This window comes from Nelumbo lutea, chromosome 4, assembly GCF_056320005.1.
Source record: "Nelumbo lutea isolate HS-2025 chromosome 4, American lotus-T2T, whole genome shotgun sequence".
Taxonomy (NCBI): Eukaryota; Viridiplantae; Streptophyta; class Magnoliopsida; order Proteales; family Nelumbonaceae; genus Nelumbo; species Nelumbo lutea.
The window spans coordinates 9,246,057-9,271,479 of NC_142687.1; the positions used below are offsets into that span (position 1 = coordinate 9,246,057).

The 25,423-nt window shown below is 37.1% G+C and overlaps 1 protein-coding gene and 1 long non-coding RNA gene across 20 annotated transcripts in view; one reads left to right on the forward strand and one right to left on the reverse strand.

Moving 5' to 3' along the window:
- LOC148853789 (uncharacterized) overlaps window positions 1-25,423 on the forward strand; it is a 47,720-nt gene that overhangs the window by 16,526 nt on the left and 5,771 nt on the right. For 6 of the 16 annotated variants that reach the window (XM_088982868.1, XM_088982859.1, XM_088982869.1 and 3 more), the window contains 44 exons: window positions 26-178; window positions 307-426; window positions 634-795; window positions 906-2,636; window positions 2,765-2,893; window positions 2,979-3,200; window positions 3,306-3,464; window positions 3,584-3,703; window positions 3,902-4,060; window positions 4,210-5,526; window positions 5,608-5,736; window positions 6,159-6,314; window positions 6,459-6,533; window positions 6,718-6,840; window positions 6,976-7,098; window positions 7,188-8,129; window positions 8,212-8,328; window positions 8,426-8,659; window positions 8,769-8,924; window positions 9,070-9,150; window positions 9,312-9,434; window positions 9,555-9,704; window positions 9,806-10,570; window positions 10,682-10,798; window positions 10,895-11,122; window positions 11,232-11,387; window positions 17,894-18,016; window positions 18,134-18,322; window positions 18,409-19,350; window positions 19,427-19,558; window positions 19,649-19,792; window positions 19,879-20,109; window positions 20,214-20,369; window positions 20,516-20,593; window positions 20,756-20,878; window positions 20,997-21,185; window positions 21,281-22,222; window positions 22,305-22,418; window positions 22,516-22,749; window positions 22,841-22,996; window positions 23,143-23,262; window positions 23,474-23,635; window positions 23,746-25,011; window positions 25,112-25,402. In XM_088982868.1, coding sequence (XP_088838994.1) covers window positions 26-178; window positions 307-426; window positions 634-795; window positions 906-2,636; window positions 2,765-2,893; window positions 2,979-3,200; window positions 3,306-3,464; window positions 3,584-3,703; window positions 3,902-4,060; window positions 4,210-5,526; window positions 5,608-5,736; window positions 6,159-6,314; window positions 6,459-6,533; window positions 6,718-6,840; window positions 6,976-7,098; window positions 7,188-8,129; window positions 8,212-8,328; window positions 8,426-8,659; window positions 8,769-8,924; window positions 9,070-9,150; window positions 9,312-9,434; window positions 9,555-9,704; window positions 9,806-10,570; window positions 10,682-10,798; window positions 10,895-11,122; window positions 11,232-11,387; window positions 17,894-18,016; window positions 18,134-18,322; window positions 18,409-19,350; window positions 19,427-19,558; window positions 19,649-19,792; window positions 19,879-20,109; window positions 20,214-20,369; window positions 20,516-20,593; window positions 20,756-20,878; window positions 20,997-21,185; window positions 21,281-22,222; window positions 22,305-22,418; window positions 22,516-22,749; window positions 22,841-22,996; window positions 23,143-23,262; window positions 23,474-23,635; window positions 23,746-25,011; window positions 25,112-25,402 — 13,539 coding nt within the window. Of the gene's footprint in view, window positions 1-25; window positions 179-306; window positions 427-633; window positions 796-905; window positions 2,637-2,764; window positions 2,894-2,978; window positions 3,201-3,305; window positions 3,465-3,583; window positions 3,704-3,901; window positions 4,061-4,209; window positions 5,527-5,607; window positions 5,737-6,158; window positions 6,315-6,458; window positions 6,534-6,717; window positions 6,841-6,975; window positions 7,099-7,187; window positions 8,130-8,211; window positions 8,329-8,425; window positions 8,660-8,768; window positions 8,925-9,069; window positions 9,151-9,311; window positions 9,435-9,554; window positions 9,705-9,805; window positions 10,571-10,681; window positions 10,799-10,894; window positions 11,123-11,231; window positions 11,388-17,893; window positions 18,017-18,133; window positions 18,323-18,408; window positions 19,351-19,426; window positions 19,559-19,648; window positions 19,793-19,878; window positions 20,110-20,213; window positions 20,370-20,515; window positions 20,594-20,755; window positions 20,879-20,996; window positions 21,186-21,280; window positions 22,223-22,304; window positions 22,440-22,515; window positions 22,750-22,840; window positions 22,997-23,142; window positions 23,263-23,473; window positions 23,636-23,745; window positions 25,012-25,111; window positions 25,403-25,423 lie in introns of all 16 variants that reach the window. The other 10 variants (XM_088982860.1, XM_088982861.1, XM_088982863.1 and 7 more) reach the window with 10 other exon arrangements.
- The window catches only part of LOC148853790 (uncharacterized), a 39,003-nt gene that overhangs the window by 5,483 nt on the left and 8,097 nt on the right, over window positions 1-25,423 (reverse strand). For 3 of the 4 annotated variants that reach the window (XR_016112510.1, XR_016112507.1, XR_016112509.1), the window contains one exon: window positions 3,540-3,674. This is a non-coding gene — a long non-coding RNA (uncharacterized LOC148853790). Of the gene's footprint in view, window positions 1-3,519; window positions 3,675-25,423 lie in introns of all 4 variants that reach the window. The other variant, XR_016112508.1, reaches the window with a different exon arrangement.

A 25,423-nucleotide genomic window follows, 5' to 3' on the forward strand; every position in this document is an offset into this window, starting at 1 on the left:
GCTTCAAATTCTAACATTCATACAGGGGTTTGAACAACCTAAGATAGTTGATGCAAGTGAGGAATCAAAAAAACAGGTCATAGATGAAGAAGGCATTGCTATCACCCTCTCCATGGAATCAACTAAAGAAGAAGCAGTTGAAGAAATCTCTCAGGAAGCCAAAGAGACCATAGGAGAGGTTAGCTTGATACTTAATCTGACATTAATTTTTTCTTTATTTATTTCAACTTCATTTAAGTTCTAATTTATGCCTTTTCCCTTTCTTTTGACATCTTTTGTTGAGTTGAAACTTCATTTGTTAAATAGGCACATGAGGAACTTGCAACCAGTGAAGGTGAGACCACCAAGAAAATGATTGTTGAGTTAAGTAGTGCGGTTGAGGACCACTCCATAGTAACTTCTAAAGAAAGCTCTCAGGAAGATGAGGTTAGCTTGAATAAGAGAGTGGAAGTTTCATAATTTGACCTTTTCACTCAACTATGTTTTATTTTATATAATAATTTGACCGTTATCTCATTCAAATATCATATCCTTGTTGTTTGTGTGTGTGTTTTAATGTTCATGTTTCCGTTCATGTTTGTGAATTTGTACCTTTTGGTTTTTTGTCAATTTGAAATTTCATTTATTATACAGAAACATGGGATACTATGGACAGACAGTGAGGGTGAGGTCAAAGAAAAACAGATTACAGAGAACGATGGCATCACTGAAAACAGCTCTAAAGTACCCATAGAAGAAGACACAGCTAAAGAGAACTTTCAAGAAGAGGAAAAAGAGGCCAAGAAACCTGAAAATGTAAGCTTGAATCCACACATACATATATCAAAGAAGAGGAAGACAAGATATAAAGTTTGAATTTCAATCTCTTACTACTAATTATTATCTTGAATCTGATTTTTCAACAGGTTCAAGAAATTGAATTAGTTTCCACAGAGCATAACATTGAAATAACAAGTCATACAGAGGACATAGAGATGATGACAACTTCAATCAATGAGGAAGAAATACTGCAGAAACAAAAGAGAGAGTATTTGGAGAGCAAAGAGAAGCTTGTCTTGTGTGGGGAGAAAATCAAAGTGGATTTAGAGAAAGAAGAGAACACAAGTAAACAACTCAATACAGAAACTATTGCTGCGGTGACAGAAGGGTCAAGATTGCAGGAAGCTGAACAAGGATATATACAAGGTGCTTCTGACTCTGATTCTGAAGATAAAAATGGAATAACAATTGAAACAAAATCAAGTAGCTTGCAGAGCCTACATGTTGAACATGTGAACCTGGAGAAGAAAGCCAATTTAAATGTGAATGCAGGCAAGGAGATTCTAGAAGCATCTGAAAAACTGGAAACAGATGAATGTGAACAGAGAATTAAGTATGAAATGCAGGTGAGAGCTTCTGATACAGTACCAAGTTTTGAAATCCAGGTTATTGAAATAACCATTCAAACAGAAAAGATTGCTGGTAAATTTCCCTTAGATGACAAATGGGAAGAAAGGCTTCATGAATCTTCTACATCATCAACCAAAGGAAAGGAGTTCAAGTCAATTGAAACAAGCAAGGATATAAAACATGAGGATCCAATAGAAAATGAAACCCAAGATAAAAACCCGGAAAACTCTTTATTTTCCAGCACTATGGAAGAGATGTCCACAAGGAAAGAGGAGCTGAAAATGCTTGAGGAAGTCCATCAAATGCAGTCCGAAGGTATTAAAACAACTAGTGAAAAAGAGATTAATTATGGTAAAGCTCCCTTAGATGAAAAAATAGAAGAGAATGTTCAAGAATCTTCTGCACTGGCATCACAAGAATGGGAGTTCAAATCAATAGAAAGAAGTGGGGATACAAAGGATGAGAATCCAACAATAAATGAAGCCCAGAGCAAGAATGTGGAAACTCCTTTCAATGAAAGCACAATAGAGACCAAAGTTTCTGAGGTCATTCTGGAAATACATTCTGAAGATATTGGGAAGGAGAGTTCAAATGAAGAGCTCCAGGAAGACACAGGTGAAAAGGATGTCCAGGTGAAAGAGATGAGTCCAAATGAAGAGTTAAAAAAAACTAAATGTACAGAACCCACTAAAAATATCAAACCAGAAGCAATGAAACATGAGAAAATTTTGGAGGCAATCTCAGAGGACAAATTATATGGTCAGAATCCATTTGTCAAATTGCCTGAAGATCTTGAAAAACCTGGTGTATTTTCAAACACTGAAAAGGATGTCCAGGACTTGGAGCAAGAGAAGGAAACTATTAAAAAGCTTGATGAAATAACCGAGGAAGATGGAAAAGAAGGTGATCAAGTTGAGAACTTTATGGCTATATTGGAGCAGAATCCTGGAGATGTTGATTCAGGTGAGATGCTTAAAGGGGCCTCTAATCCAGTGACTGAAGATCAAAGTTACATCATGGTCCCTGACACTAAAGACACCAATACTCAAGAAAATCATATGGCAGCCAAGGACCATAATACTGCATCTGTCGAAGAGCAAATGGTTACTCAAAGCTTTCAAGAAGATGAAAAAAGAAGCAGGAATTCTGAGGACAAAGGTGCTAAAATGGACATAGAAGAACACACTGAGAAAACAGAGAATACAAATGAGGCCATCAGGAACATTCCTTCAAATGAAGATGAAGAGGTCAGTTTTTTTTTTCCTGAACTGGTAAGGTATCATTTATTACAAAATGAAGAAAACTTATCTGTTATACAGGTTTTATTTCCCCCTTTTGAATTCTTTGTTGTGTTGAAAATTTATCTGTTATACAGGTGACTCAAGAAGAAGACAGAGCAGATGCAAGTAAGAACACTGAAAAACCCATTATAGATGAAGAGAACACTGCTATGGAACTAAATACAATATTACTTGGAGATCAAACAGTTGAGGTCAGCTCAAATGTAAATATTGCAGCACAAGATTTCATGTTTCCTTTCTTTTTTTTACTATTCCTTTATGATGACTAAGTTGCAACATGTTACATAGGTGAGGGATTGTGATCTTGCATCCAATAAGCTCATAACCAAAGAATCACATGGAACTGCTGATGACAGCATGCAGACAATGGATGAGGAAGAACTGAATAAAAACCCTGAATCTTCTGTTATGGAATTCTCACAAGAAGAAACAATAGAAAAAGAAAGCAGTGAGAAGCACATGAATGTCTCCTCTTTGGTGCCTGAGGAGTCTGAAGAAAAGATAACAGAGGTCTTATCAGAATAAGAATACATATTTTTCCATTACGATTCTTTATGTTCTCCTTTCTTTCACTTTGTTTTTAAGTTGAAGATTCAAATTTTAACTTTAATATAGGAGTGTGAAGAACATAAGATGGTTGATGTTGATCCAAGTGAGGAAACCAGACAACAGGTCATGGATGAAGAAGGCATTGTTATCACACTCTCCATGGAATCAATGGATGAGGCAGCCAAAGAAATCTCTCAGGAAGTGAAAAAGGAAACAATAGGAGAGGTCAGCTTGAAAATAAATTTAGAAAATAATTTGAAATTTTTGTCTTTTTCACAACCTTTTGACATCCATGCTAACCTCATCTTTTGACATCCTCGGTTGAAATTTCATTCATCAAATAGGCACATCAGGAATTTGCAACCAGTGAAGGTGAAGCCACCAAGAAAATGGTTGTTGAGGAAAGTAGTGCTGTTAAGGACCACTCCACATTACCTGTCAAAGAAAGCCATCAGAAAGATGAGGTTAGCATGGATGAGAGATGAGAACCTTGATACTTGACCATTTAATTCAACTCTAGTTTGGACCATTATCTCATTCAAGCATCATATCCTTTCTCTTCATGTCTGTGTGTTTTTGCATGAGTCCAAGTATAAATTTCTGTGCACATGTCTTCATGTGTGCTTATTTTCTGTCAATTTGAAATTTCATTTATTATGCAGAAGTATGGTGTACTACAGACAGTGAGTGCAAGTGAGGACACAGAAGAGATTATACAGAATGATGGCACTGTTGAAGACAGCTCTAAAGTGGCCCCTGGAGAAGAAACAGCTAAAGAGAGCTTTCAGGAAGACGAAATAGAGGTTGAGAGACATGAAAAAGTAAGCTTGAACCTATATATGCATATATCAAAGGAGTAGAGAAGAAAGATATATAGTTTGAATCTTAAATCTCTCTTATGTTTTACTGAAAAGGATCTGTTTCATGTTATTTTCTGTATTAATTGTTAACTTCAAGCTGATTTAAACAGGCTAAGGGCTTTGAAAAAGTATCCACAAAGATGAACACTGGAGCAACAAGTTACAGAGAGAAGATAGAGATGATGGAGCCTTCGAAAAATGAGGAAGAGATACTGCAGAAACAAAAGAAAGAGGATTTGGACAGCAACAAGAAGATTGCTGTGTCCGAAGAGCATATTAAAGAAGATTTAGAGAAAGAAGAGAACAAAGATAAAATCCTTGACATAGCAACCATGACTGTGGTGACAGAAGGGGCAAAATTGCAAGAAGATGAACACGAGATGCTAGGTGTTTTAGATTCTTCTTTCAAAGGTAAAAACCTAGCAGCAATTGAAACGAACTCAACTAGCTTACAAAGTCTATGTGTTGAACACATGAACCTGGAGAACACAATCAATTTAAGTGTGCACACAGACAAAGGGATTCTTGAGACAACAGAAAAAGTGAATACAGATGAAGATGAACAGAAAATGAAGATGGGAATTTTTGATACAGTACCAGGTTTTGAAGAGCAGATCATTGAAACAATTACTCATACAGAGATTACTAGGAGTAGAGATCAACTAGAGAACAAAATGGAAGAGAAGCTTCATGGATATTATACATTATTATCCACAGAAAAGGAGCTCAAGTCAAATGGAACAGGCAAGGATGAAAAGGATGATGCTCCAGTAGAAACTAAAATGCAAGATAAGAAGAAAATGCAGTCTTCTACACTGGCATCACAAGAGGTTCAAATGCAGTCTGAGATTAGTAAAACAGAGGTCACTTCTGGTAAAATTCCCTTAGATGACAAAGTAGAAGAAAATGTTCATGAGTCTTCTACACTGGCATCACAAGAACAGGAGTTCAACCCAATTGAAAGAAGTGATGATATAAAAGATGAGACTCCAAAGATAAATAAAGCTCAAGATAAGAACCTGGAAAACCCTTACAGTGGTAACATGACAGAGAGCAAGATGTCTGAGGATATCCTTGAAATGAAGTCTGAAGATGTAAGAAAGGAGAACTTAAGTGAAGAAAAGAATCATGGAGATGTTGATTCCGGTGAGAAGCTTGAACAGGCCTCCAAAACAGTGGCTCAAAATCTAAGTCATGTCACAATCCCTGAAACCAAATTGACCAAAATTCAGGAAGATATTATAGTTGACAAGGACCATGATACTGCATCTGTTGAGGATGAAATGGTTACTCAAAGCTTTCAAGGAGATGAAAGAGAAAGTATGAATCTTGAAGAGAAAGGATTCACATTGGAGACAGATCACACCAAGAAAACAGATAACACAGATGAGACCATCCAGAACATTCTCTCAAATGAAGATGAAGAGGTCAGATGGTCAAACATAAACGTTTTATTTTCTCCCTCTCATTGAATTGTTTGTTATGTCAAAATTTTTTCTGTAATACAGGTCACTCAGGGAGAAGGCAGAGCTGATGCCAGTGAGAATATTGAAAAACAGAATACGGAGGACAATAATGCTACTAAGGAAGTCAACATAACATCATGTGGAGATAAAAAAGTTGAGGTCAGCTCAAATGTAAATATTGCAGAACAAGCCCTCCTCTTTCCCTTTCATTTTTCCTATTCCATTTATGTTAACTAAGTTGCAACATGTTAAATAAGAAACCAACTGTGATCTTGTATTTACTGAGCTCATAATCAAAGAACCAGATGCAGCTGCTGATGATGACACGGACACAATGACCTTAAAGGTTAAGGAAAAACTGAGCAAGAACCCTGAATCTTCTTTCCTTCAAGAACCATTGAAAGAAGAAACAATAGAAAAAGAAAGTACTAAGAAGACCATGAATATTTCCTATTTGGCAATATGAGGTGTCTGAAAAACAAGCCTCGTCAGAACAAAAAGTTCAACAATTCCCAACTTAAATCTTTCACGTCCCTTTCTTTCTTCCACTTCTGTGCTTCAAGCTAAAACTTCAACTTTTAACTTTTATACAGGAGTTTGAACAACCTAAGATAGTAGATGCAAGTCAGGAAAACAAAAAACAGGTGATAGATGAAGAAGGCGCTTTGATCACACTCTCCATTGAATCAACTGGAGAAGAAGCAGTTAAAGAAATATCTCAAGAAGCCAAACCAGAGAGCATAGAAGAGGTCAGCTTTAAAATAAAATTTCAAATTCAATCTCTGAAGTGTTTTTTATTACATGAACTTCATATGGGTAGTAATTTGAAAATTTGTGTCCTTTTTCCATTCTTTTGACATCTTTTGTTATGTGAAATTTCATCTGTTAAAAAGGCACATGAGGAACATGCAAGCAGTGAAGAAAAAGTTAAAGAGATTAAAGAAGGAAAAACTGCACCTGGTGGACAGGTTAGCTTGATTATAGAATTTGAAACTTATTTTGACCTTCCATCTCTTTCTCTAAGTGATAGTTTGGAAGTTCATTTCCTAGTTCTTCCTTGAGTTTATTTTCTTCTATTTTGGAAATTCATGTCCTAGTTCTTGATTTTATTTTGTTCTACTGTTTTTTCGTTAAGTTGAAATTTCATTACAGGTAAATGAGGGATTTGTAACAACCAGTAATGGTGAGAACACAAAGGAAGGAGTAGTGGAGGGGAATAGCAACATCAAAGACCATTTTTCTGCCCCTGTTAAAATGATCTGTCAGGGAGACAAGGTCAGTGTGGATATGATATTAGACGCATAAATGCATCATTTCTAATTTTTTTTTTCTTTTAAACTATTGTTTGCCCAATATTAATCATGTCATTCTCTTTTCATCTCACTTTTGCTCTTTATTCATTTGTGCTAGGTTGAAGCTCCATCCGATATGCATATGTCTGAAGAACTTGACACAAATAGTGCAGGAATGCAGTTTGAGAAGCAGATTGCAGAGGAAGAGGGCTCTATGGAAGCAGGAAAGCTCAATATAAAGGTCAGATAGAAATTAAAATTAAACTTAGTCTTTGGCATCAACATTTTGGTTTCAGTTTTGATTCCAACTAGAAATTATCTGGTCAATAGGTTAAAGAGGAGCTAGAACTTGCACAACAGAACATTGAAGAAACAGGGTGCAGAGTGGAAACAGAAGAAGCAAGCTCACAGGAAGTTGAACCTGAAGAAGGGAATCTGGGAGTTGTTTATAGTCTTTCTTCTGAAGAGAATATTCCAGAAATAGCTGAGATGAATTCAACTAGCATGGGAAGTCTAGAAGTCAAATATGTGGAAGTTAGAGATATGTCCAATTTAGGCAAGAATGTGATGGAGATTCTTGGAGCAGGACAACTAGATGAGGGTGCAGGTGGGCAGAATATAAAAAAGTGTGAAACAGTAATGGAAGCAACAAATACACAACCAGGATTTCAAGACAAGGGTATCGAAACAACCAAAGAAACAGAGATACATTTTAGTAAACCTCAATTAGAGGACAAAACAGATGAAAATGTTCAAGAAATTCCTACACTAGCACCAGAACAACAAGAGCTCAAACCAATTGAAAGAAGTGAGAAAAGAAAAGATGAGACTCCAAAAATTAATAAAGCTCAAGATGAGAATCTCGAAAGCCCATTCAATGCTAACATGATAGGGCCCAACATGTCAGAGGACATCCTTGAAATGCAGTCTGAAAATACAAGGAACAAGAGTTCAAATGAAGAGAATATTCCTGGAGATGTTGATTCAGGTGAGAAGATTGAACAGGTCCCTGAATCAATATCTGAAGATGCAAGTCATGTCAAAGTCCCTGAAACCAAACAGACCAAAATTCAGGAAGATAATCTGATTGCCAGGGACCACAATACTGCATTTATTGAAGATCAAATAGTTCCTCAAAGCTTTCAAGGAGAAGAAAAAGAAAACATGAATCTTGAAGACAAAGGACCCATTTTGGAGACAGAAGATATGACCAAGATAACAGAGAATGCAAATGAGACTATCAAGAAAATTCTTTCAGATGAAGATGAAGAGGTCAGATGGTCAAACTTAAAGGTTTTGTTTCCCCCTTTTTCAATGATTAGTTTGTTATGTTGAAAACTTGTCTGTTATGCAGGTGGCTCGAGGAGAAGACAAAGTCTATGCAAGAGAGAATAATGAAAAACAGAATATGGAGGAAGAGGACACTGCTAAGAAACTCGATTCCATATCACTTGGAGATGAAACACTTGAGGTCAGATCAAATATAAATATTGCAACAGAAGCTCTCATTTTTCCCCTTCTTTTTTCCCATTCCTTTTATGATTACTAAGTTGCAACATGTTAAATAGGTGAGCAACTGTGATCTTTTATCAACTAAGGTCATAATCAAAGATTCAGAAGCAGCTGCTGATTACAGCACAGACACAATGACCTTTAAGGATGAGGAAAAACTGAGCAAAGACTCCAAATCTTCTATTCTTACAGAGCCACCAAAAGAAGAAAAAAGAGAAAAAGAAAGTAATGAGAAGAACATGAATGTCAGCTCTTGGGCGTCTGAGGAGTCTGAAAAAAAGGTTAAAGAGGTGTCACAAGAATAGGAATTCAACAAGTCCCATTTTAATTCTTTTGCTTCTATCTCTTCTTTCACTTTTGTGTTTCAAGTTGAAGGTTCAAATTTCAATCTTCATACAGGAGTATGAACAACTTAAGATGGTTGATGCAAGTGAGGAAATTGAAGAACAGGTAATAGATAAAGAAGGCCTTACTATTACCCTCTCCAGGGAATCCAATGGAGAAGAAGCAATTGAAGAAATCTCTCAGGAAGCCCAAAAGGGCAACATAGGAAAGGTCTGCCTGAAAATAACATATGAAACATAACCTCTGACGTTTTATTTCTTATATCAACTTTGTCTAGGTGATATTCTGAAAATTTATGTCGTCTTCCCTTACTTTTGACATCATTTATTGATATGAAATTTCATCTACCAAATAGGAGGCCCATAAGGAACTTGCAAGCAGTGAAGAAATAGCTAAAGAGAGCTTTTCTGAACACAAAATGGTGCTACATGGAGAGGTCATCTTGAGCATACAATATGAAACTTAATTTGACAGTTTTCCTTCTTACTTCCATCTCTCTCCTAAGTAGTAATTTGAAATTTTATGTCCAAGTTCTTCATTGAGCTTATTTTCTTCTACTTATCTTTTCGTCAAGTTGAAATTTTATTTGTTGAACAGGTACAAGAGGTAACAGTAACAACCAATAATGGTGAGAACACACAGGAAAGAACAGTTGAGGGACATAGTACCTTTAAGGGCCACTCTATTGCCTCTATTAAAGATATATGTGAGGGAGACAAGGTCAGCTTGAATATGATATCAGATGCTTAATTTCCATTTTTTTTTAACTCTATTGTTTCTCCATGATTAATTGGGACATCCTCTTTTCATCCCTCTTTTTCTTTCATTCATCACTGCTAGGTTCAAGCATCATCCATTATTCAGATGACTGGGGAACTTAACACAGATGGTGCAGAAAAGAACTCTAAGAAGCAGAATGCAAAGAAAGATGGCACTGTTGAAGACACCTCCAAGGAAGACGGAATGGAGACGAGAAATCACAATGTAGAGGTCAACTGGAAAATAAATTAGAACTTAATCTTTGACTTTACTATAAAGTTTTGGTTTGGGTTTTGGTTTTAATTTTAATTTCGAAATTGTCTTGTCAATAGGTTAAAGGGGAGTTAGAACTTGCACAACAAAAAATTGACGCAACAGGGAGTAGAGAGGAGACAAAAGAAGCAACCTCACAACCGGATGAAGGTGCATGTGGACAGAAGATAACAAAGTCTGAAAAGCCAGTGAGTACAACTAATGAAGTATCAGAGTTGGATGACAAGAGGAATGAAAAGACCATTGAAACAGAGATCAATTCTAGTAAAATGCCCTTAGATGACAAAACTAATGAAAATGTTCAAGAAGCTTCTATGATAGCATTGCAAGAACAGGAGTTCAAACCAATTGAAGGAAATGAGGAAACAAAAGATGAGACTCCAGAAATAAATGAGGCCCAATATGAGAACCTGGAAGTCCCTGACAATGCTAATACAAGAGTGACCAAGATGTCTGATGACATCCTTGGAATGCAGTTAGAAGATATGGGAAAACAGAGCACAAATGAAGAGCTGAATCCAAGAAAATTTGATTCAGTTAAGAAGCTTCAACAGGCCTCCGAAGCAATGGATGAAGATCAAAGTTGTCCCACAGTCCTAGAAATGAAAGAGACCACAGTTCAGGAAGATATTGCGGATGCCAAGGGCCATAATAATACTGCATCTATTGAAGATCAAATGGCTACTCATAGATTCCAAGGGGATGAAAAAGAAAGTATGAATCTTGAAGAGAAAGAACCCACAATGGAGACAGAAGAGCACACCGAAGAAAAAGGGAAAGCAAATGACACCATCAAAAACATTCTTTCAAATGAAGATGAAGAGGTTAATTTGTTATAACTGGGGTTTTACTTCCCCCTTAACTCTGACATTTGTACTTATTGATTCTTAATGAAATTTCACGGTTATTGATAAAAAAAATTGTTTGCTATGCAGGTTATTCAAGGAGAAGACATGGCTGATGCAAGTGAGAATATTGAAAAACATATTACTGACAAAGAAAGCGCTGCTAATGAACTCGATCTCATATCACTTGGAGTTGGAACAGTTGAGGTTAGTTCAAATGTAAATTTGCAGCACAAGCTCTCATCTTTCCCCTTCATTTTTCCTATTCCTTTTATGGTAACTAAGTTGCAACATGTTAAATAGGCGAGGGACGGTGATTTTGCATCCACTATGCTCCTAATCAAAGAATCAGATGCAGCAGCTGATGAAAGCACAGATACAGTCAACTTAAAGGACGAGGAAAAACTGAACAAAAACCCTGAATCTCCTCTTACAGAACAATCAAAAGAGGAAACAAGAGACAAAGAAAGCAGTGAGAAGCATAAAAGTGTCTCCCCTTTGATGCATGAGTTTGAAGAAAAGACTAAAGAGGTCTAAAAAGAATAAGAATTCAAGAATTACCATATTAACTCTTTAGCTTCCCTATCTTATTTCACTTTTCTTCTTCCTATTGAAGCCTCAATTTTTAACCCTCATGCAGGAGTCTGAACAACTTAAGATAGTTGATGCAAGTGAGGAATTCAAAAAACAGGTGGAAGATGAAGAAGATACCATTATCACCCTCTCTGAGCAACCAACCAGAGAAGCAGAAGTTAAAGAAATCTCTCAAGAATCCAAAGTGGAGATCATAGAAGAGGTCAGCTTGAAAATAAAATTATCACCCTCTCTGAGCATCTGCCATTTTTCTTTTATTTACATCAACTTCATATAGGTGATTAGGTGATAATTTGACAACTTATATCTTTTCCCATTCTTTTGACATCTTTTGTAATGTGAAACCTCATCTACCAAATAGGCACATGAGGAACTCGCAAACAGTGAAGAAACGATTAAAGAGAGATTTCCAAAAGACAACATGGCACCTAATAGAAAGGTCATCTTGAATATAGAATTTGGAACTTAATTTGATCTTCTTACCTCTTACTTCCATCTCTTTCCGAAGTTGTAATTTGAAAGTTTGTCTTAGTTCTTCTTTGAGTTAATTTTCTTCCACATTTTCTTTTGAGAACAAGAAAAATATAGAGATTCATTAATGAGCTAAAATACATTTACAAAGTGATAAAACCATAAAACATGTACAAAGAAAGAGAAACTATACAACCAAGGGCCACTAGAAGGAAAGAACCAACATACACTTAACCAGGCCCTTAATTACAAATAAGGAAAAAAACAACAAAAAAACTACAAGATAGATAATGAAGCCTCAGGGAAGATAGCAGATATCCAAGAAAAAATAGTTTCAGTTGCAGGCTTGCAGCCCTCAAAAAGTCATCCTCTTTCCTTCTAAGTTTTCCATGGATTGCAGCTGGGATAGGCTGCTAGACCTTCCTTCCTCTGCTGTTGAAAGCCTGAAGCATCCACCCCTCCAAAAAGTGTTGTAGGAGTTAGACCAGATTGGACAATCAAACCATAAAACTTGGGAACCAGAAGCCATTCCAGCTTTTTAATACCCCAGTTTTCAGATTTCTGAAAAACCGGTATAACCAATCAAATCCCATAGAACCATTGAAAACCGACCAGATTTTAATGATCCAGCCAGTTTTCATGACCCACCCAGGTCAATAAATCACTAGAAACTTTAAAATTTTGGAGAAAATTTAACCAAGATTTATTGAGAATGAGGGGGGGGGGGGGCGGGGGGGACAAGAGGGGATATACAAAACAGGGGGGGAACCCCTGCAAGTTACAAAGGAGGAAGCTTGTCACTATACAGATGCTCCAAATACACACCAAATTTAGCTAGGCCATCTGCAGTATGATTGTATTCCCTAGGAATCCAAACTAAGTTAACATTCAATCCATCCAAAGAATCCCAAGCTTCAGTCAGATAATGATAAAGTCTCCAAGGGCCCCCTTTTTTGTCTCTTAATCATTTTATTGTATTTTCTGAATCACCTGCAATGATCAAATTCTGAATACCCAAATTCTTAATTATCCTGATTCCGGTGAGAGCAGCCATCACTTCAGCCTTTATGGAGTCGGCCCAACTGATTGGGCCACTAAAAGTCCAGCAGATATTGCCCCTTTCGTCCCTTACTGTACCACCAATACCTGCAAAGCCCGGATTGCCTAAGGCACAACCGTCAAAATTAAGGGTTATCACACCTTCACTGACGGAAGCGGGATGCCTCAAGGGAGTTTGCTGAGGATGAGGCAGAAACAGAAAGGGGTGAATATTTCTGATAATATCATTGACTGAAAGTCCTTAAAATAGATCTGAATTCACCGACCAAAGTATGCAAAGATAGGTAATATCTGAGATTAACTCCTCCAAGATTCTGCTTTTATTGTCAAAGATACGGGTGTTTCTTTCATCCCAAACGCCCCACATTACTGCATGAGGCACTGATTGCCAAAAGACTTTACCCCTTTTGCTAAGCCCTATTCCTTGCCATTGATTCAAGTTGTCCATAATGTGTTTTGGAAAAGCCCAACTGTACCCTGCCATATTCAAGAAATGGGACCATATCCTTTGAGTGAAGCTGCAATGAAGAAGGATGTGATATGTAGATTCACCCTCGCTGAGACATAAAATACAAACATGAGGAGAAATGAAGCATCTTCCCAAAAGCTTTTTCTGAAGGAGATCACAAGTATTAACTTTTTGGAGACAGGCTTCCCAAACAAAGAAGCAAATTCTTGAGGGGATGTGGCTGCACCAAATTTTCTTGTAAGGAAAAGAGGGATGCTGATCTTCAGCAATCAAAGCCCTGAACATAGACTTAGAAGAGAATTCGCCATTTGGGTGAAGGGTCCATATTCGGGTGTCAGAATGAAAGGGGGATATATAGGCATCTTTGAGGGTTTGGATTAAAGCTATTAAATCAGAAATCTCCAAGTCCCTTAGGGGTCTTCTGAGGTGGAGGTTTAAAGAATTCTCGGCGGATTGGTTTGGGAGGCAATCAAAAATAGAGGCTTTTTGGACAAGGGTGAGGTTAAACAGCCTAGGGAAAGAGGCATCCAGGGTAGATTCCCCCAACCAAAGATCTTTCTAGAATTTAATTTTAGAACAATTTCCCACTTTATACCTTATAAAAGGAAAGAAAGAAATATGAATGGAACATATACCTTTCCAAGGATTGATGGCCTTTATCATGTTCAAATGGAGATTGCAACCCCACCCGTTTGTATTTCGTCCATATTTACTTGAGATGACAACAGTCCAAAGAGCATTAGGTTCTTTCGGAAATCTCCAGAGCCATTTGCCTAGAAGAGAGGAAATTTTCTCTTTAAGTTGTCCAATACCCAAACTGCCTTCCTCTTTTGGTCTGCATACTTGTTTCTAGCTGACTAAATGGTTTCTCTTATCTCCACCACCTTCCCAAAGAAAATTCATTTGAAGCTTCTCAATTTGATTTCTGACTTTGGTCGGAATCTGGAAGATAGAGAGAAAGTAGACCAGCAGATTTGATAAGGAGGCCTTTAAGAGAGTAAGCCTACCCCCTTTGGAGAGATAACACTTTTTCCAAGTCGATAGTTTCTTCTCGCATTTCTCCAACACAGGACTCCAAAAGTTGAGGGATTTTGGATTCCCTCCAAGAGGCATACCAAGGTAGGTAATGGGGAGATTCTCCACTTTGCACCCCAATAAATATTTGAAATTTTCTAGAAGATCCACTTCCACTGAGTTGATAGCCACAATACTGCTTTTGTAGAAATTAACTCTCATACCAGTGAGAATATCGAAACATTCAATTACCATTTTAGTGTTTGTGATGATGGTTGTAGAGGCATCTAAGAATAGGATTATGTCGTCGGCGAACTGTAAGTGAGAGAGGTGAAGTTTATCCCTACCCACTTCAAAACCTTTCACCAAGTTGAAAAGAATTGACTTGTCAAAGAGATAATTAAATATATCCATCACCGAAGTGAAAAGTAAAGGGGAAAGAGGGCAACCTTGTCTTAGACCCCTGCTTGCCTTGAAATAACCTTTCGCTTCACCATTTATCAATACTGAAAACCATGGAGAGCCAATACAACCTTTAATCCACTTGATCCAGTTTCTCCCAAAACCTCTTAGCATTAAGCAATCAAGAATGCAGTCCCAATCCACTTTGTCATACACCTTCTCAAGATCAAGTTTCACAAGGACCTCCGGGATCCCAGAAGATTTTTGTCTTCTACACACTCATTTACAAAAAGAATGTTGTCCACAATTTGTCTTCCTTTAGCAAAAGCAAACTAATTTGGGGAAATTAGATCTTCAAGGACTTCTTTAAGTCTATTGGCCAGAACCTTTGCCAAAATTTTGCATATGCTCCCAACCAAACTTATGGGTCTAAAGTCTTTAACTTCCAAAACTCCCCCTTTCTTAGGGATGAAGCATAGAAAGGTAGAGCTAAGGCCCTTGTTAACAATGGCATATGAATGGAAGTCCCTAAAAAACTCCATGAGGTCTGACTTTACAATTTCCCAACATTTTTGGAAGAAAAGGATAGGGAAGCCATTCGGCCCTGGAGCCCTATCACTGTCCATGCTGAAAATAGTCTTCTTGACTTCTTCCTCTTCAAAACTTCTTTCCAACCAATCCCTCTTTTCAGCTGAAAGGGTAGTGCCATCCCAATTAAATATTGTGAATTGATTTTCACTATCCTTGGAGTAAAGGTTTTTAAAGAAAGAAAGGAAAGCTTCAGAAATTTCCTCAGAATTCTCCACTTCTCTCTGATTAAGATTGAGCTTAGAAATAAAATTCTTCCTACTTCCCGAGGCATAGGTGTGAAAAAATCTGGAATTACTGTCCCCTTCTTTCAACCATCTCACTCTTGATCTTTGTCTTCAATATATCTCTTCCCTTCTAACTAGTTGCTCCCATTCTTTTCTTAATTCTGCTCTTTTATTTCTGTTTAAGGCATTGAGGGTCCCATTTTGCTCTCTATTGTCCAAGTCCTCTAATTCTGAAAGTATTCTTTTTTTCTCTTCTTCCACAGCTTTAAATTCTTCTCTTCCCCACGCTTTAAGATTTTTCTTCAAAGCTTTTAGTTTCTGAAGAAGTCTGAATCCAGCCCAACCCTCTACTTTGCAGTCTTCCCACCATGTTGCAACCTTTTTACTGAAATCTTTGTGTTGTAGCCAGAATCTTTCCAATATGAATGGGGTCTTTCTTTTAATTATTCTTTCGGTGTTCAGCAATATGGGCCAGTGGTCTGAGATACATCTTGGACGAAGTTCTTGACACAGATTTGGAAATCTCTCCAACCAATCCTGAGATAATAAAAATCTGTCAAGTCTACAGCTTATGGCATTTTCTTGCATGTTTGACCAGGTAAAAAGTCCATTGGTAAGAGGGAGATCACATAGTTGTGTCTGTCAATAAAATTAGAGAAATTTCTCATGCTTCTGGTTGGGGTTCTACCATTTGAATGTTTTGAACTGAACCTGGTGACATTGAAATCACCCACTAAACACCATGGTATGTCCTCCTCCTCATGCAGGGACTCCAACTCAGCCCAAAATCTCACTCTATCAGAGGGAGAGTTAGGACCATACACACCAGTGATGATCCAGCTGAAGTCATGTTTAATATTAGTGAACAGAACCGAGATTGAGAATTCACCTCTGTCAATCTCCAAGCCTGAAATTTCATCATCCTTCCATGCTAGAATGATACCTCCAGCGAACCCCACAGCTGGAACAGCAGTCCATTTTCTACCCCTTATTCCCCATATGGCTTTCATAAGTTTTCTATTGATGACTTCTTTTTTTGATTCCTGAAGGACAATTATATCTGGATTTTCTCTCTTCAATGTTTCTTTCACTAAGCTTCTTTTGAGCTGACCTCCCAAACCCCTAACATTCCAACTTAGTATCTTCATTGAGTCACTTTGACAGACTTCCCCTTATTCATCCTATTTCCTTTTGAGATGCGATCCCTTATACCCCACTGAAGCCTTTTTAGTTCTTTTTTAGGCCCTTTTTTTCTGTTCTCCTGGGCCTTTCCAGATATTTTCACCTCTTTATTAAGGATTCTCTCCTTTTAATATTCTTTGCCTTTTCTCACAATTCCCAAAGTTCCAGCTATATTGTTCATTCCCAAATTCTGTCTCCTTCTTGCCATTGCTTGGTGGAACAACTGTCTGAATTGGAACGATCTGCATTGGGTGGGATGGCAACTCATTTGAACCTGAAAGAGTGGAAGGGGAAAAAAGACATGAGATGTAGAAGCAGAGCAAGAAAAAGGAGGCTGAAGAGAAGACAGAACCGAATGGGGAGCGGGGGATTAAAATGCCAATAGAAAGATTTGAACTCATGACCTCTTGATTATTTATGTTAACTTGTTACCATTAATCTATCTTGTTATGGTCACTTGCATAAAAAATCAATGAAGTAACCATCTAGCCACTGCTTTTACATGTGTTTTAAATGACATAATATTATATATATATATATATATATATATATATATATATATATATATATATATTATTTGTATGACTCATGGTCAAGCCGTTTGACCCATGACCCAACAAGCATTCAAGTATTTTGTGCGGTCCAAGTCTTACAGTACAACATTGCCTCCAATAGCTCTGTCAATGTTTGAGAACATACCCAATTTACACCTAAGAGGTTTGAGGAAAAAACATCCACACCCTCCATATAGGATAGCAGTGAATAAAGAAACAACTGTTGCATTCCTCATGCAGGCTGCAGAAAACACACCTTGTATCAACATGGATGAATGGATGATGCCTCTTTTGCCAAGGTTGTCCTTTGTGAGGCATTTCCCCAACACAGCAAACCAGTAGAGAAAAAAACAAAACACTCATGAAGGAACTCCAGCAACGCAAACCAGATTGTGGGGGAATTTTGGACATCAATCCAAAACAGGATTTTCTTATACTTCTTTTTTCATTAAGATGAATTTTCATTTGTTTTTTATCAATAATTGATCATTTTATTAATTCAATTTAGGAAAAAAATATTACAAGCATTAGTGGGAGAGATAAAATGCTTTTATCTCCCCATACAACTTTCCTTACAATTGTGCCCAAAAGATTTGCTCCTTCCACACCCCTCGCTTGGCTAGTTTACCAACCATGCTGTTAGCTGTCCTTTGAACCCATTGAAGTCTCACTTCCATCTCTCCAGTCTGCCATAAGAACTTTTTTAGTTCATCATCCATAAAACCTTTCATTTATTGAATAGGTATATGAGGGACTAGCAACAACCAGTAATGATGAGAACACAGAGGAAGGAACAGTGGATGGGAATAGCACCTCTGAGGACCAATTTGTTGCCACTGTTAAAGAGATCTGTCAAGGAGACAAGGTCAGCTTCAATATGAAATTAGAGGCCTAATTTCTATATTTTCTCTAAACTCTATTGTTTTTTCCAATACTAATCACAGCATTCTCTTTGACTCTCATCTTTTTCTTTTATTGTTAGGTTCAAACTTCATCTTTTATGCAAATATCTAGAGACCTCGGCAAAGATAGTGCAGAAAAGAACTCTAAGGAGAAAGTTGCAAAGGAAGATGACAATGTTGAAGACATCTCCACCATAACCACTGAAGAAGAAGCATTTAAAGAAAGATCTAAGCAAGACAGAATGGAGGCAGTAAAGCACAGTCTAGAGGTCAGCTAGAAAAAAAAGGAACTTAATCCCTGACTTTACCATTGGTTTTAGTTTTAATTTCAACTTTCAAATTACCTTGCTAATAGGTTATAAAGAATATGGAAGCCATGCAACAGATTGGAACAACATGGTGCAAAGAGGAGACAGAAGAAGCAACCTCACATAAAGTTGAACTAGAAGAAGATAAGCTTGAAGTTACTTGCAATCTTGCTTCTGAAGAGAACATTCCAGAAACATATGAGATGAATTCAAGTAGCTTGGGAAGTCCTCAAGACAAAAATGTAAAGGTTAAAGAAAGCTTCAACATAGAAGAGAATGTAGGAGAGGAGATTCAAGGAGCAGAACAACTTGATGAAGGTGAAAATGGACAGGACATTACAAAGTCTGAAAAGCCAGTAGGAGAAACTAATACAGAAACAGAATTGGATGATAAAAATAATGTCAAGACCGGTGAAACAAAGATCAATTCTTGTAAATTTCCCTTAGATGAAAAAAATAATGAAAATGTTCAAGAATCTCCCAAAATGGTGTCACAAGAACAGAAGTTCAAACCAATTGAAAGAAACGAGGAAACAGGAGATCAGACTCCAGAAATAAATAAAGCCCAAGATGAGAACCTGGAAACCCCTGACAGTGCTAATACAAGAGAGCCCAAGATGTCTGATGACATCCTTGGAATGAAGTTAGAAGATATGGAAAAGCAGAGCACAAATGAAGAGCAGAATCCAAGAGAATCCGATTCAGGTAAGAAGGTTCAACAAGCCTCTGAACCAATGGGTGAAGATCTAAGTTGTTCCATGGTCCCAAAAACGAAAGAGACCACAATTCAGGAAGATATTGTGGTTGCCAAGGACCATGATACTGCATCTATTGAAGATCAAATGGCTACTCATAGCTTTCAAGGAGATGAAAAAGAAATCATGAATCTTAAAGAGAAAGGACCCACATTGGAGACAGAAGATCACATCGAGAAAAAACAGAATGTAACTGAGACCGTCAAGAACATTTTTTCAAATGAAAATGAAGAGGTCAGATGGTCAAACTTAGGGTTTTTATTTCTCCATGTGGTTTGATTGTTATGTTGAGAATTTATCTATTATGCAGGTGATTGAAAGAGAAGACAGAGCTAATGCGAGTTGGAATATTGAAAAACATATCATGGACGAAGAAAACACTGCTAACAAACTTGATTCCATATCACCTGGAGATGAAGCAGTTGACATCAACTCAAATGATGTAAATATTGTTAGCACAAGCTTTCATCTTCCCTCTTCAATTTTACTTTTTTATAATAACTAAGTTGCAAACTTGCAATATGTTAAATAGGTGAGGAACTGTGACCTTGTATCTACTAAGCTTGTAGTCAAAGAATCAGATGCAGCTTCTGAAGACAGCACAGAAGCAATGAGCTTAAAGGATGAGGAAGAAGTGGACAAAAACCCTAAAGAAACAGTTTACATGAGCTCAAATGTAAATATTGCAACACAAGTTCTCATCTTTCCCCCTTCAATTTTGCTACTATCTTTATAATAACTAAGTTGCAATATGTTAAACAGGTGAGGGACAGTGATCCTGTATCCACTAAGATTGTAGTCAAATCAGATGCAGCTGCTGATGACAGCACAGACACAATGAGCTTAAAGGATGAGGAAAAAGTCGACAAAAACCATGAATCATCTCCTCTTACAGAGCAATCAAAAGAAGAAACAAGAGAAAAAGAAAGCAGCAAGAAGCAAATGAGTCTCTCCTCTTTGGTGCCTAAGGAGTCTGAAGCAAAAAATAAAGAGGTCTGCTAAGAAGAAAACAACAATTCCCATTTTCATTTTCACTTCCCTGCCTTGTTTCACTTTTCTGCTTCCAATTGAAGCATCAACTTTTAACCTTCACGCAGGAGTTTGAACAACTTAAGATAGTTGATGCAAGTGAGCAAACCGAAAAACAGGTGGTAGATGAAGAAGGCACCATTATCTCCCTCCCTGAGGAGTCAATTGGAGAAGTAGCAGTTGAAGAAATCCTTCAAAAATCCAAATTGGAGAGCATAGGGGAGGTCAGCTTGAAAATAAAATTTAAAACTCAATCTCAGAATTTTTTCTTTTTCTAGCATCAACCTCATATAGCTGGTAATTTGAAAATTTATATCCTTTCCCATTCTTTTGACATCTTTTGTTATATGAAATTTCATCCATTAAATAGGCACTTGAGGAACCCACAAGCAGTGAAGAAACGGCTAAAGAGAGCTTTACAGAAGACAAATTGGCACCTGATGGAAAGGTGAGCTTGAGTATAGAATCTGAAACTTAATAGGACCTTTTTCGTTCTTACTTCCATCTCTTTTCCTAAGGGATAATTTGGAAGTCCATGTCCTATTTCTTTGAGTTTATTTTCTTCTACTGTTTTTCGACAAAGTTGTTTTTATTTTTTTTTGTAAAACAGGTAAACGAGGGACTGCCAGCAATCAATAATGTGGAGAACACAAAGGAAAGAATAGTGAAGGGGAATAGCAACATCAAGGACCAATCTACTGCCCCTGATAAAGAGATCAATCAGGGAGACAAGGTCAGCATGGACATGAAATTAGAAGCTTAATTTCTATATATGTCTTTGGGCTCTAATTTTCTCCCAATATTAATCATGGAATTCTCTTTGACCCCCCTCCCGTTTTCTTTTATTCTAGGTTCAAGCTTCGACTATTATGCAAGTATCTGGAGACCTTGACAAAGATAGTGCAGAAAAGAATTTTGAGAACCAGATCACAAAGGAAGATGGCACTGTTGAAAATACCTCCATCATATCCACTGAAGAAGAAGCACTTAAAGAAAAATCTAAGCAAGGCAGAAGGGAGGAAGGAAAGCACAGTGTAGAGGTTAGCCAGAAAATAAATAGGAACTTAACCTCTGACCTTACTCTAACATTTTGGTTTTAGTTTTAACTTCAATTTTGAAACTAACTTGTCAATAGGTTAAAGAGAATGAGTTAGAACCTGCACAACAGAACATTGAAGTAACAGGGTGCAGAGAGGAGACAAAAGAAGCAACACCACAGGAAGTTGAACCAGAAGAAGAAGAGCTCAATGTTGCTTACAAGCTTGCTTCTCAAGAGAATATTCCAGAAACAGCTGAGATGAACCCAAGTAGCTCAGAAAGCCCAGAAGACAAATATGTAAAAGCTATGAACATCTCCTACTTAGATGAGACTATGGGAGAGGACATTCAAGGAGCTGAACAACTGGATGAAGGTGAAGATGGACAGAATATAACAAAATCTGAAAAGCTAATGGGAGCAACTAATACAGCATCAGAATTGAATGATAAGAGTAATGAAAAGATCAATGAAACAGAGAACACTTCTGGTAAGTCACCCTTAGATGACAAAATTAATGAAATTGTTCAAGAATCTTCTTTGATGGCATCACAAGAACAGGATCTCAAACCAATTGAAGGAAACAACGAGACAAAAGATGAGACTCCAGAAATAAATAAAGCCCAAGATGATAATTTGGAAACCCCTGACAATGCTACTACGAGAGAGTCCAAGATGTCTGAGGACATCCTTGGAATGCAATCAGAGGATATGGGAAAAGAGAGCACAAATGAAGAACAGAATCCAAGAGAAGTTGATTCAGGTAACAAGCTCCAACAGGCCTCCAAACCAATGGATGAAGATCAAAGTTGTGCCACAGTCCTAGAGACCACAATTCAAGAAGATATTGTGGATGCCAAGGACCATAATAATACTGCATCTATTGAAGATCAAATGGCTACTTATAGCTTTCAAGGGGATGAAGAAGAAAGCATGAGTCTTGAAGAGAAAGAACCCACACTAGAGATAGAAAGTCACACTGATAAAACAAAGAATGCAACTGAGACCATCAAGGGAATCCTTTTAAATGAAGATGAAGAGGTCAGATGATCAAACTTATGGGTTTTATTTCTCCCTTTCTCAATGTTTTCTGTGTTATGTTGAAAATCTGTATGTTATGCAGGTGACACAAGGAGAAGACAGAGGTGATGAAAGTGAGAATATTGAAAAATATATTGACACAGAAAACACTGCTAAACAACTTGATTCAATATCACTTGGAGATGAAACATTTGATGTGAGCTCAAACATAAATATTGTAGCACAAGCTTTCATCTTTCCTCTTCATTTTTCCTATTCTTTTTATGATAACTAAGTTGCAACATGTTAAATAGGTGAGGGACTGTAATCTTGTATCCACTAAGCTCATAATCAAAGAATCAGATGCAATTTCTGATAACAGCACAGACATAATGAGCTTCAAGGATGAGGAAGAATTGAACAAAAACCATAAATCTTACCCTCTTACAGAACAATCAAAAGAAGAAACCAGAGAAAAAGAAAGCAGCGAGAAGCCCATGAGTGTCTCATCTTTGATGCCAAAGGAGTCTGAAGAAAAGACTAAAGAGGTCTAATAAGAAGAAGAAAACAACACTTCCCATTTTAATTATTTCACTTTTCTTCTTCCAATTGAAACTTCAACTTTTAACCTTCATGCAGGAGTGTGAGGAACTTAAGATGGTTGTTGCAAGTCAGGAAACTGAAAAACAGATGCTAGATGAAGAAGGCACCATTATCACCCTCTCTAAGGAATCAAGTGCAGAAGATGCAGTTCAAGAAATATCTCAAGAAGCCAAAACGGAGAACATAGGAGAGGTCAGCTTAAAATAAAATTTGAAAATCAATCTATGAAGTTTTTCTTCTTCTCACATCAACTTTATATAGGTGATAATTTGAAAATATATATCCTTTTCCCATTCTTTTGACATCTTTTGTTATATGAAATTTCATCCATTAAATAGGCACATGAGGAACCTGCAAACAGTGGAGGTAAGGCCACCAAGAAAATGATTGTTAAGGAAAGCAGTGCTGTTAAGGACCACTCAACATTAACTGTTAAAGAAAGCTCTCAGGAAGTTGAGGTTAGCTTTAACAAGAGATCTGATGCTTGATATTTGACCTTTTCATTCAAATTCGCTTATCTTTTTTTATGTAACTAAACTGTTTTCTTATTCAAATATCATATCTTTTTTGTTTGTGTGTGTGTGCATATATATGCTTACTTTCTGTGTTTGTCATGTGTTTATATGTGCCTTTGATTTCTGTAAATTTGAAATTTCAATTATTATGCAGAAGCATGTGGTACTATCAACAGACAGTTCAGGTGAGAAAACAGAAAAGCATATCATAGACAATGAAGTCACCATAAATGACACCTCTGAAGTACCTACAGAGGAAGAAACAGATAAAAAGGGCTTTCATGAATATGAAGAAGAGGCCAAAAAACCTGAAAATGTAAGCATGAATTCATACATACATACATACATCAAAGAAGATTTTTTTTTGGATAATATATAAAGTGTGACTCTTAATCATTCATTTTATTCTGTATTAACTTTCAACAGGTTCAGGAATTTGAATTAGAAGCCACAGAGCAGAACTTTGAAGCAACAAGTGACACAGAGCAGACAGAGATAATAGCAACTTCAATGAATGAGGAAGAACTGCAGAAACAAAACAGAGAGGATTTGGAGAGAAGCAAGAAGCTTGTCATGTGTGAGGAGCAGATTGAAGAGGATTTAGGGAAAGAAGAGAACAAAAATAAAAAAATAAATATGGCAACCATCACCATGGTGAAAGAAGGGTCAAACTTGCAGGAAGCCGAACAAGGAAGTATGTATGGTGCTTCTGACTCTGATTCTGAAGATAAAAATAGAACAACAATTGAAACAAAGTCAACTAGCCCAGAGAACCAACATGTTGGACATGTGAACCTGGAGAAGACAACCAATTTAAGTTTGAACATAGACAAGGAGATCCTAGCAGCAGAAGAAAATCTTGATACAGATGAAAGTGAACAGAGAATAAAGTGTGAAACACAGGAAGGAGCTTCTGATATGGTACCGCTTTTTGAAAACCAGGTTATTGAAATGACTGCTCAAACAGAGAACACTGCTAGTAAAGTTCTCTCAGATGACACATTGGAAGAGAAGTTTCATGAATCTTCTGTATCAGAAATGAAAGAAAAGGCACTCAAGTCAATGAAAACGAGTCAGGGTATAAATGATGAGGTTCCAATAGAAAATGAAGCCCAAGATATGAACCTGGAAACCACTTTATTTTGCAACACTACAGAAGATATGTACCCACAGAAAGAGGAGCCCAAGAAGCTTGAGGAATTCATTCAAAAGAAGACTCAGGATATTGAGAAGGATAGTTCAAAAGAAGGGCTTCAGGAAGATGGGGGCATAAAGCTAAACAGACCCACTGAACTAGATTCTGAAGAGTGTATCTCTGAGTTTAAAAATGATGCTATTCAAGAGATGGAGAGAACTAATGAATGCACTGAGCCTAGTGCTTATAGACAGCCAGAAATACAAAAAGATGAGGAGAGTTTGGTGGAAAGCTTAGAGAAGGACAAATCAGATGGTGGACAGCCATTGGATGAAGCACCTGAAGATCTTGAGAAAACTGATCTGACTGCAAACATTGAAAAGGATATCATACACTTGGAGAAAGAGGATGATCATGTTAAGAATGTTGAAGAAAGTTTTGAGAACATTCCCGGTGAAGGTGACCTTGAGCACATAATTATGTCAAGGACAGGAAATGACACTGATGAAATAAAAGAGGCTTCTGATAGTGCAAAAAATGAAAGTAATCTGGAAGAGGTCAGTGAAACATAATCTGAATATTTCAATTACTTCCTTAATGTGTTCTCCATTTTATTCAACAGATATCAAATTCTTTAATAACATAGCATCTTTTCAGCAGAATTTTGGAGATGATGATCCATGTGAGAAGATTGAAGAGGCCTATGAATCACTGCCTGGAGATCAAGGCAACCAGATATTCCCCAGAAATGGTGAGGACTGTGAGGTTAAGGTCCACAATACTCTGTGCTTCAAAGATCAAGTTGTTAACCAAAACTTTCAAGCAGATGAAAAGGTTGCCATGATTCTTGAGGAAACAGGATCCAATTTGGAGGCAGAAGATCGCACCAAGAAAACAGAAGATGCAAAAGAGACCATGATGGATGGCATCTTAAATGACAGTGATAAGGTCAGATAGGTCAAACTTCTT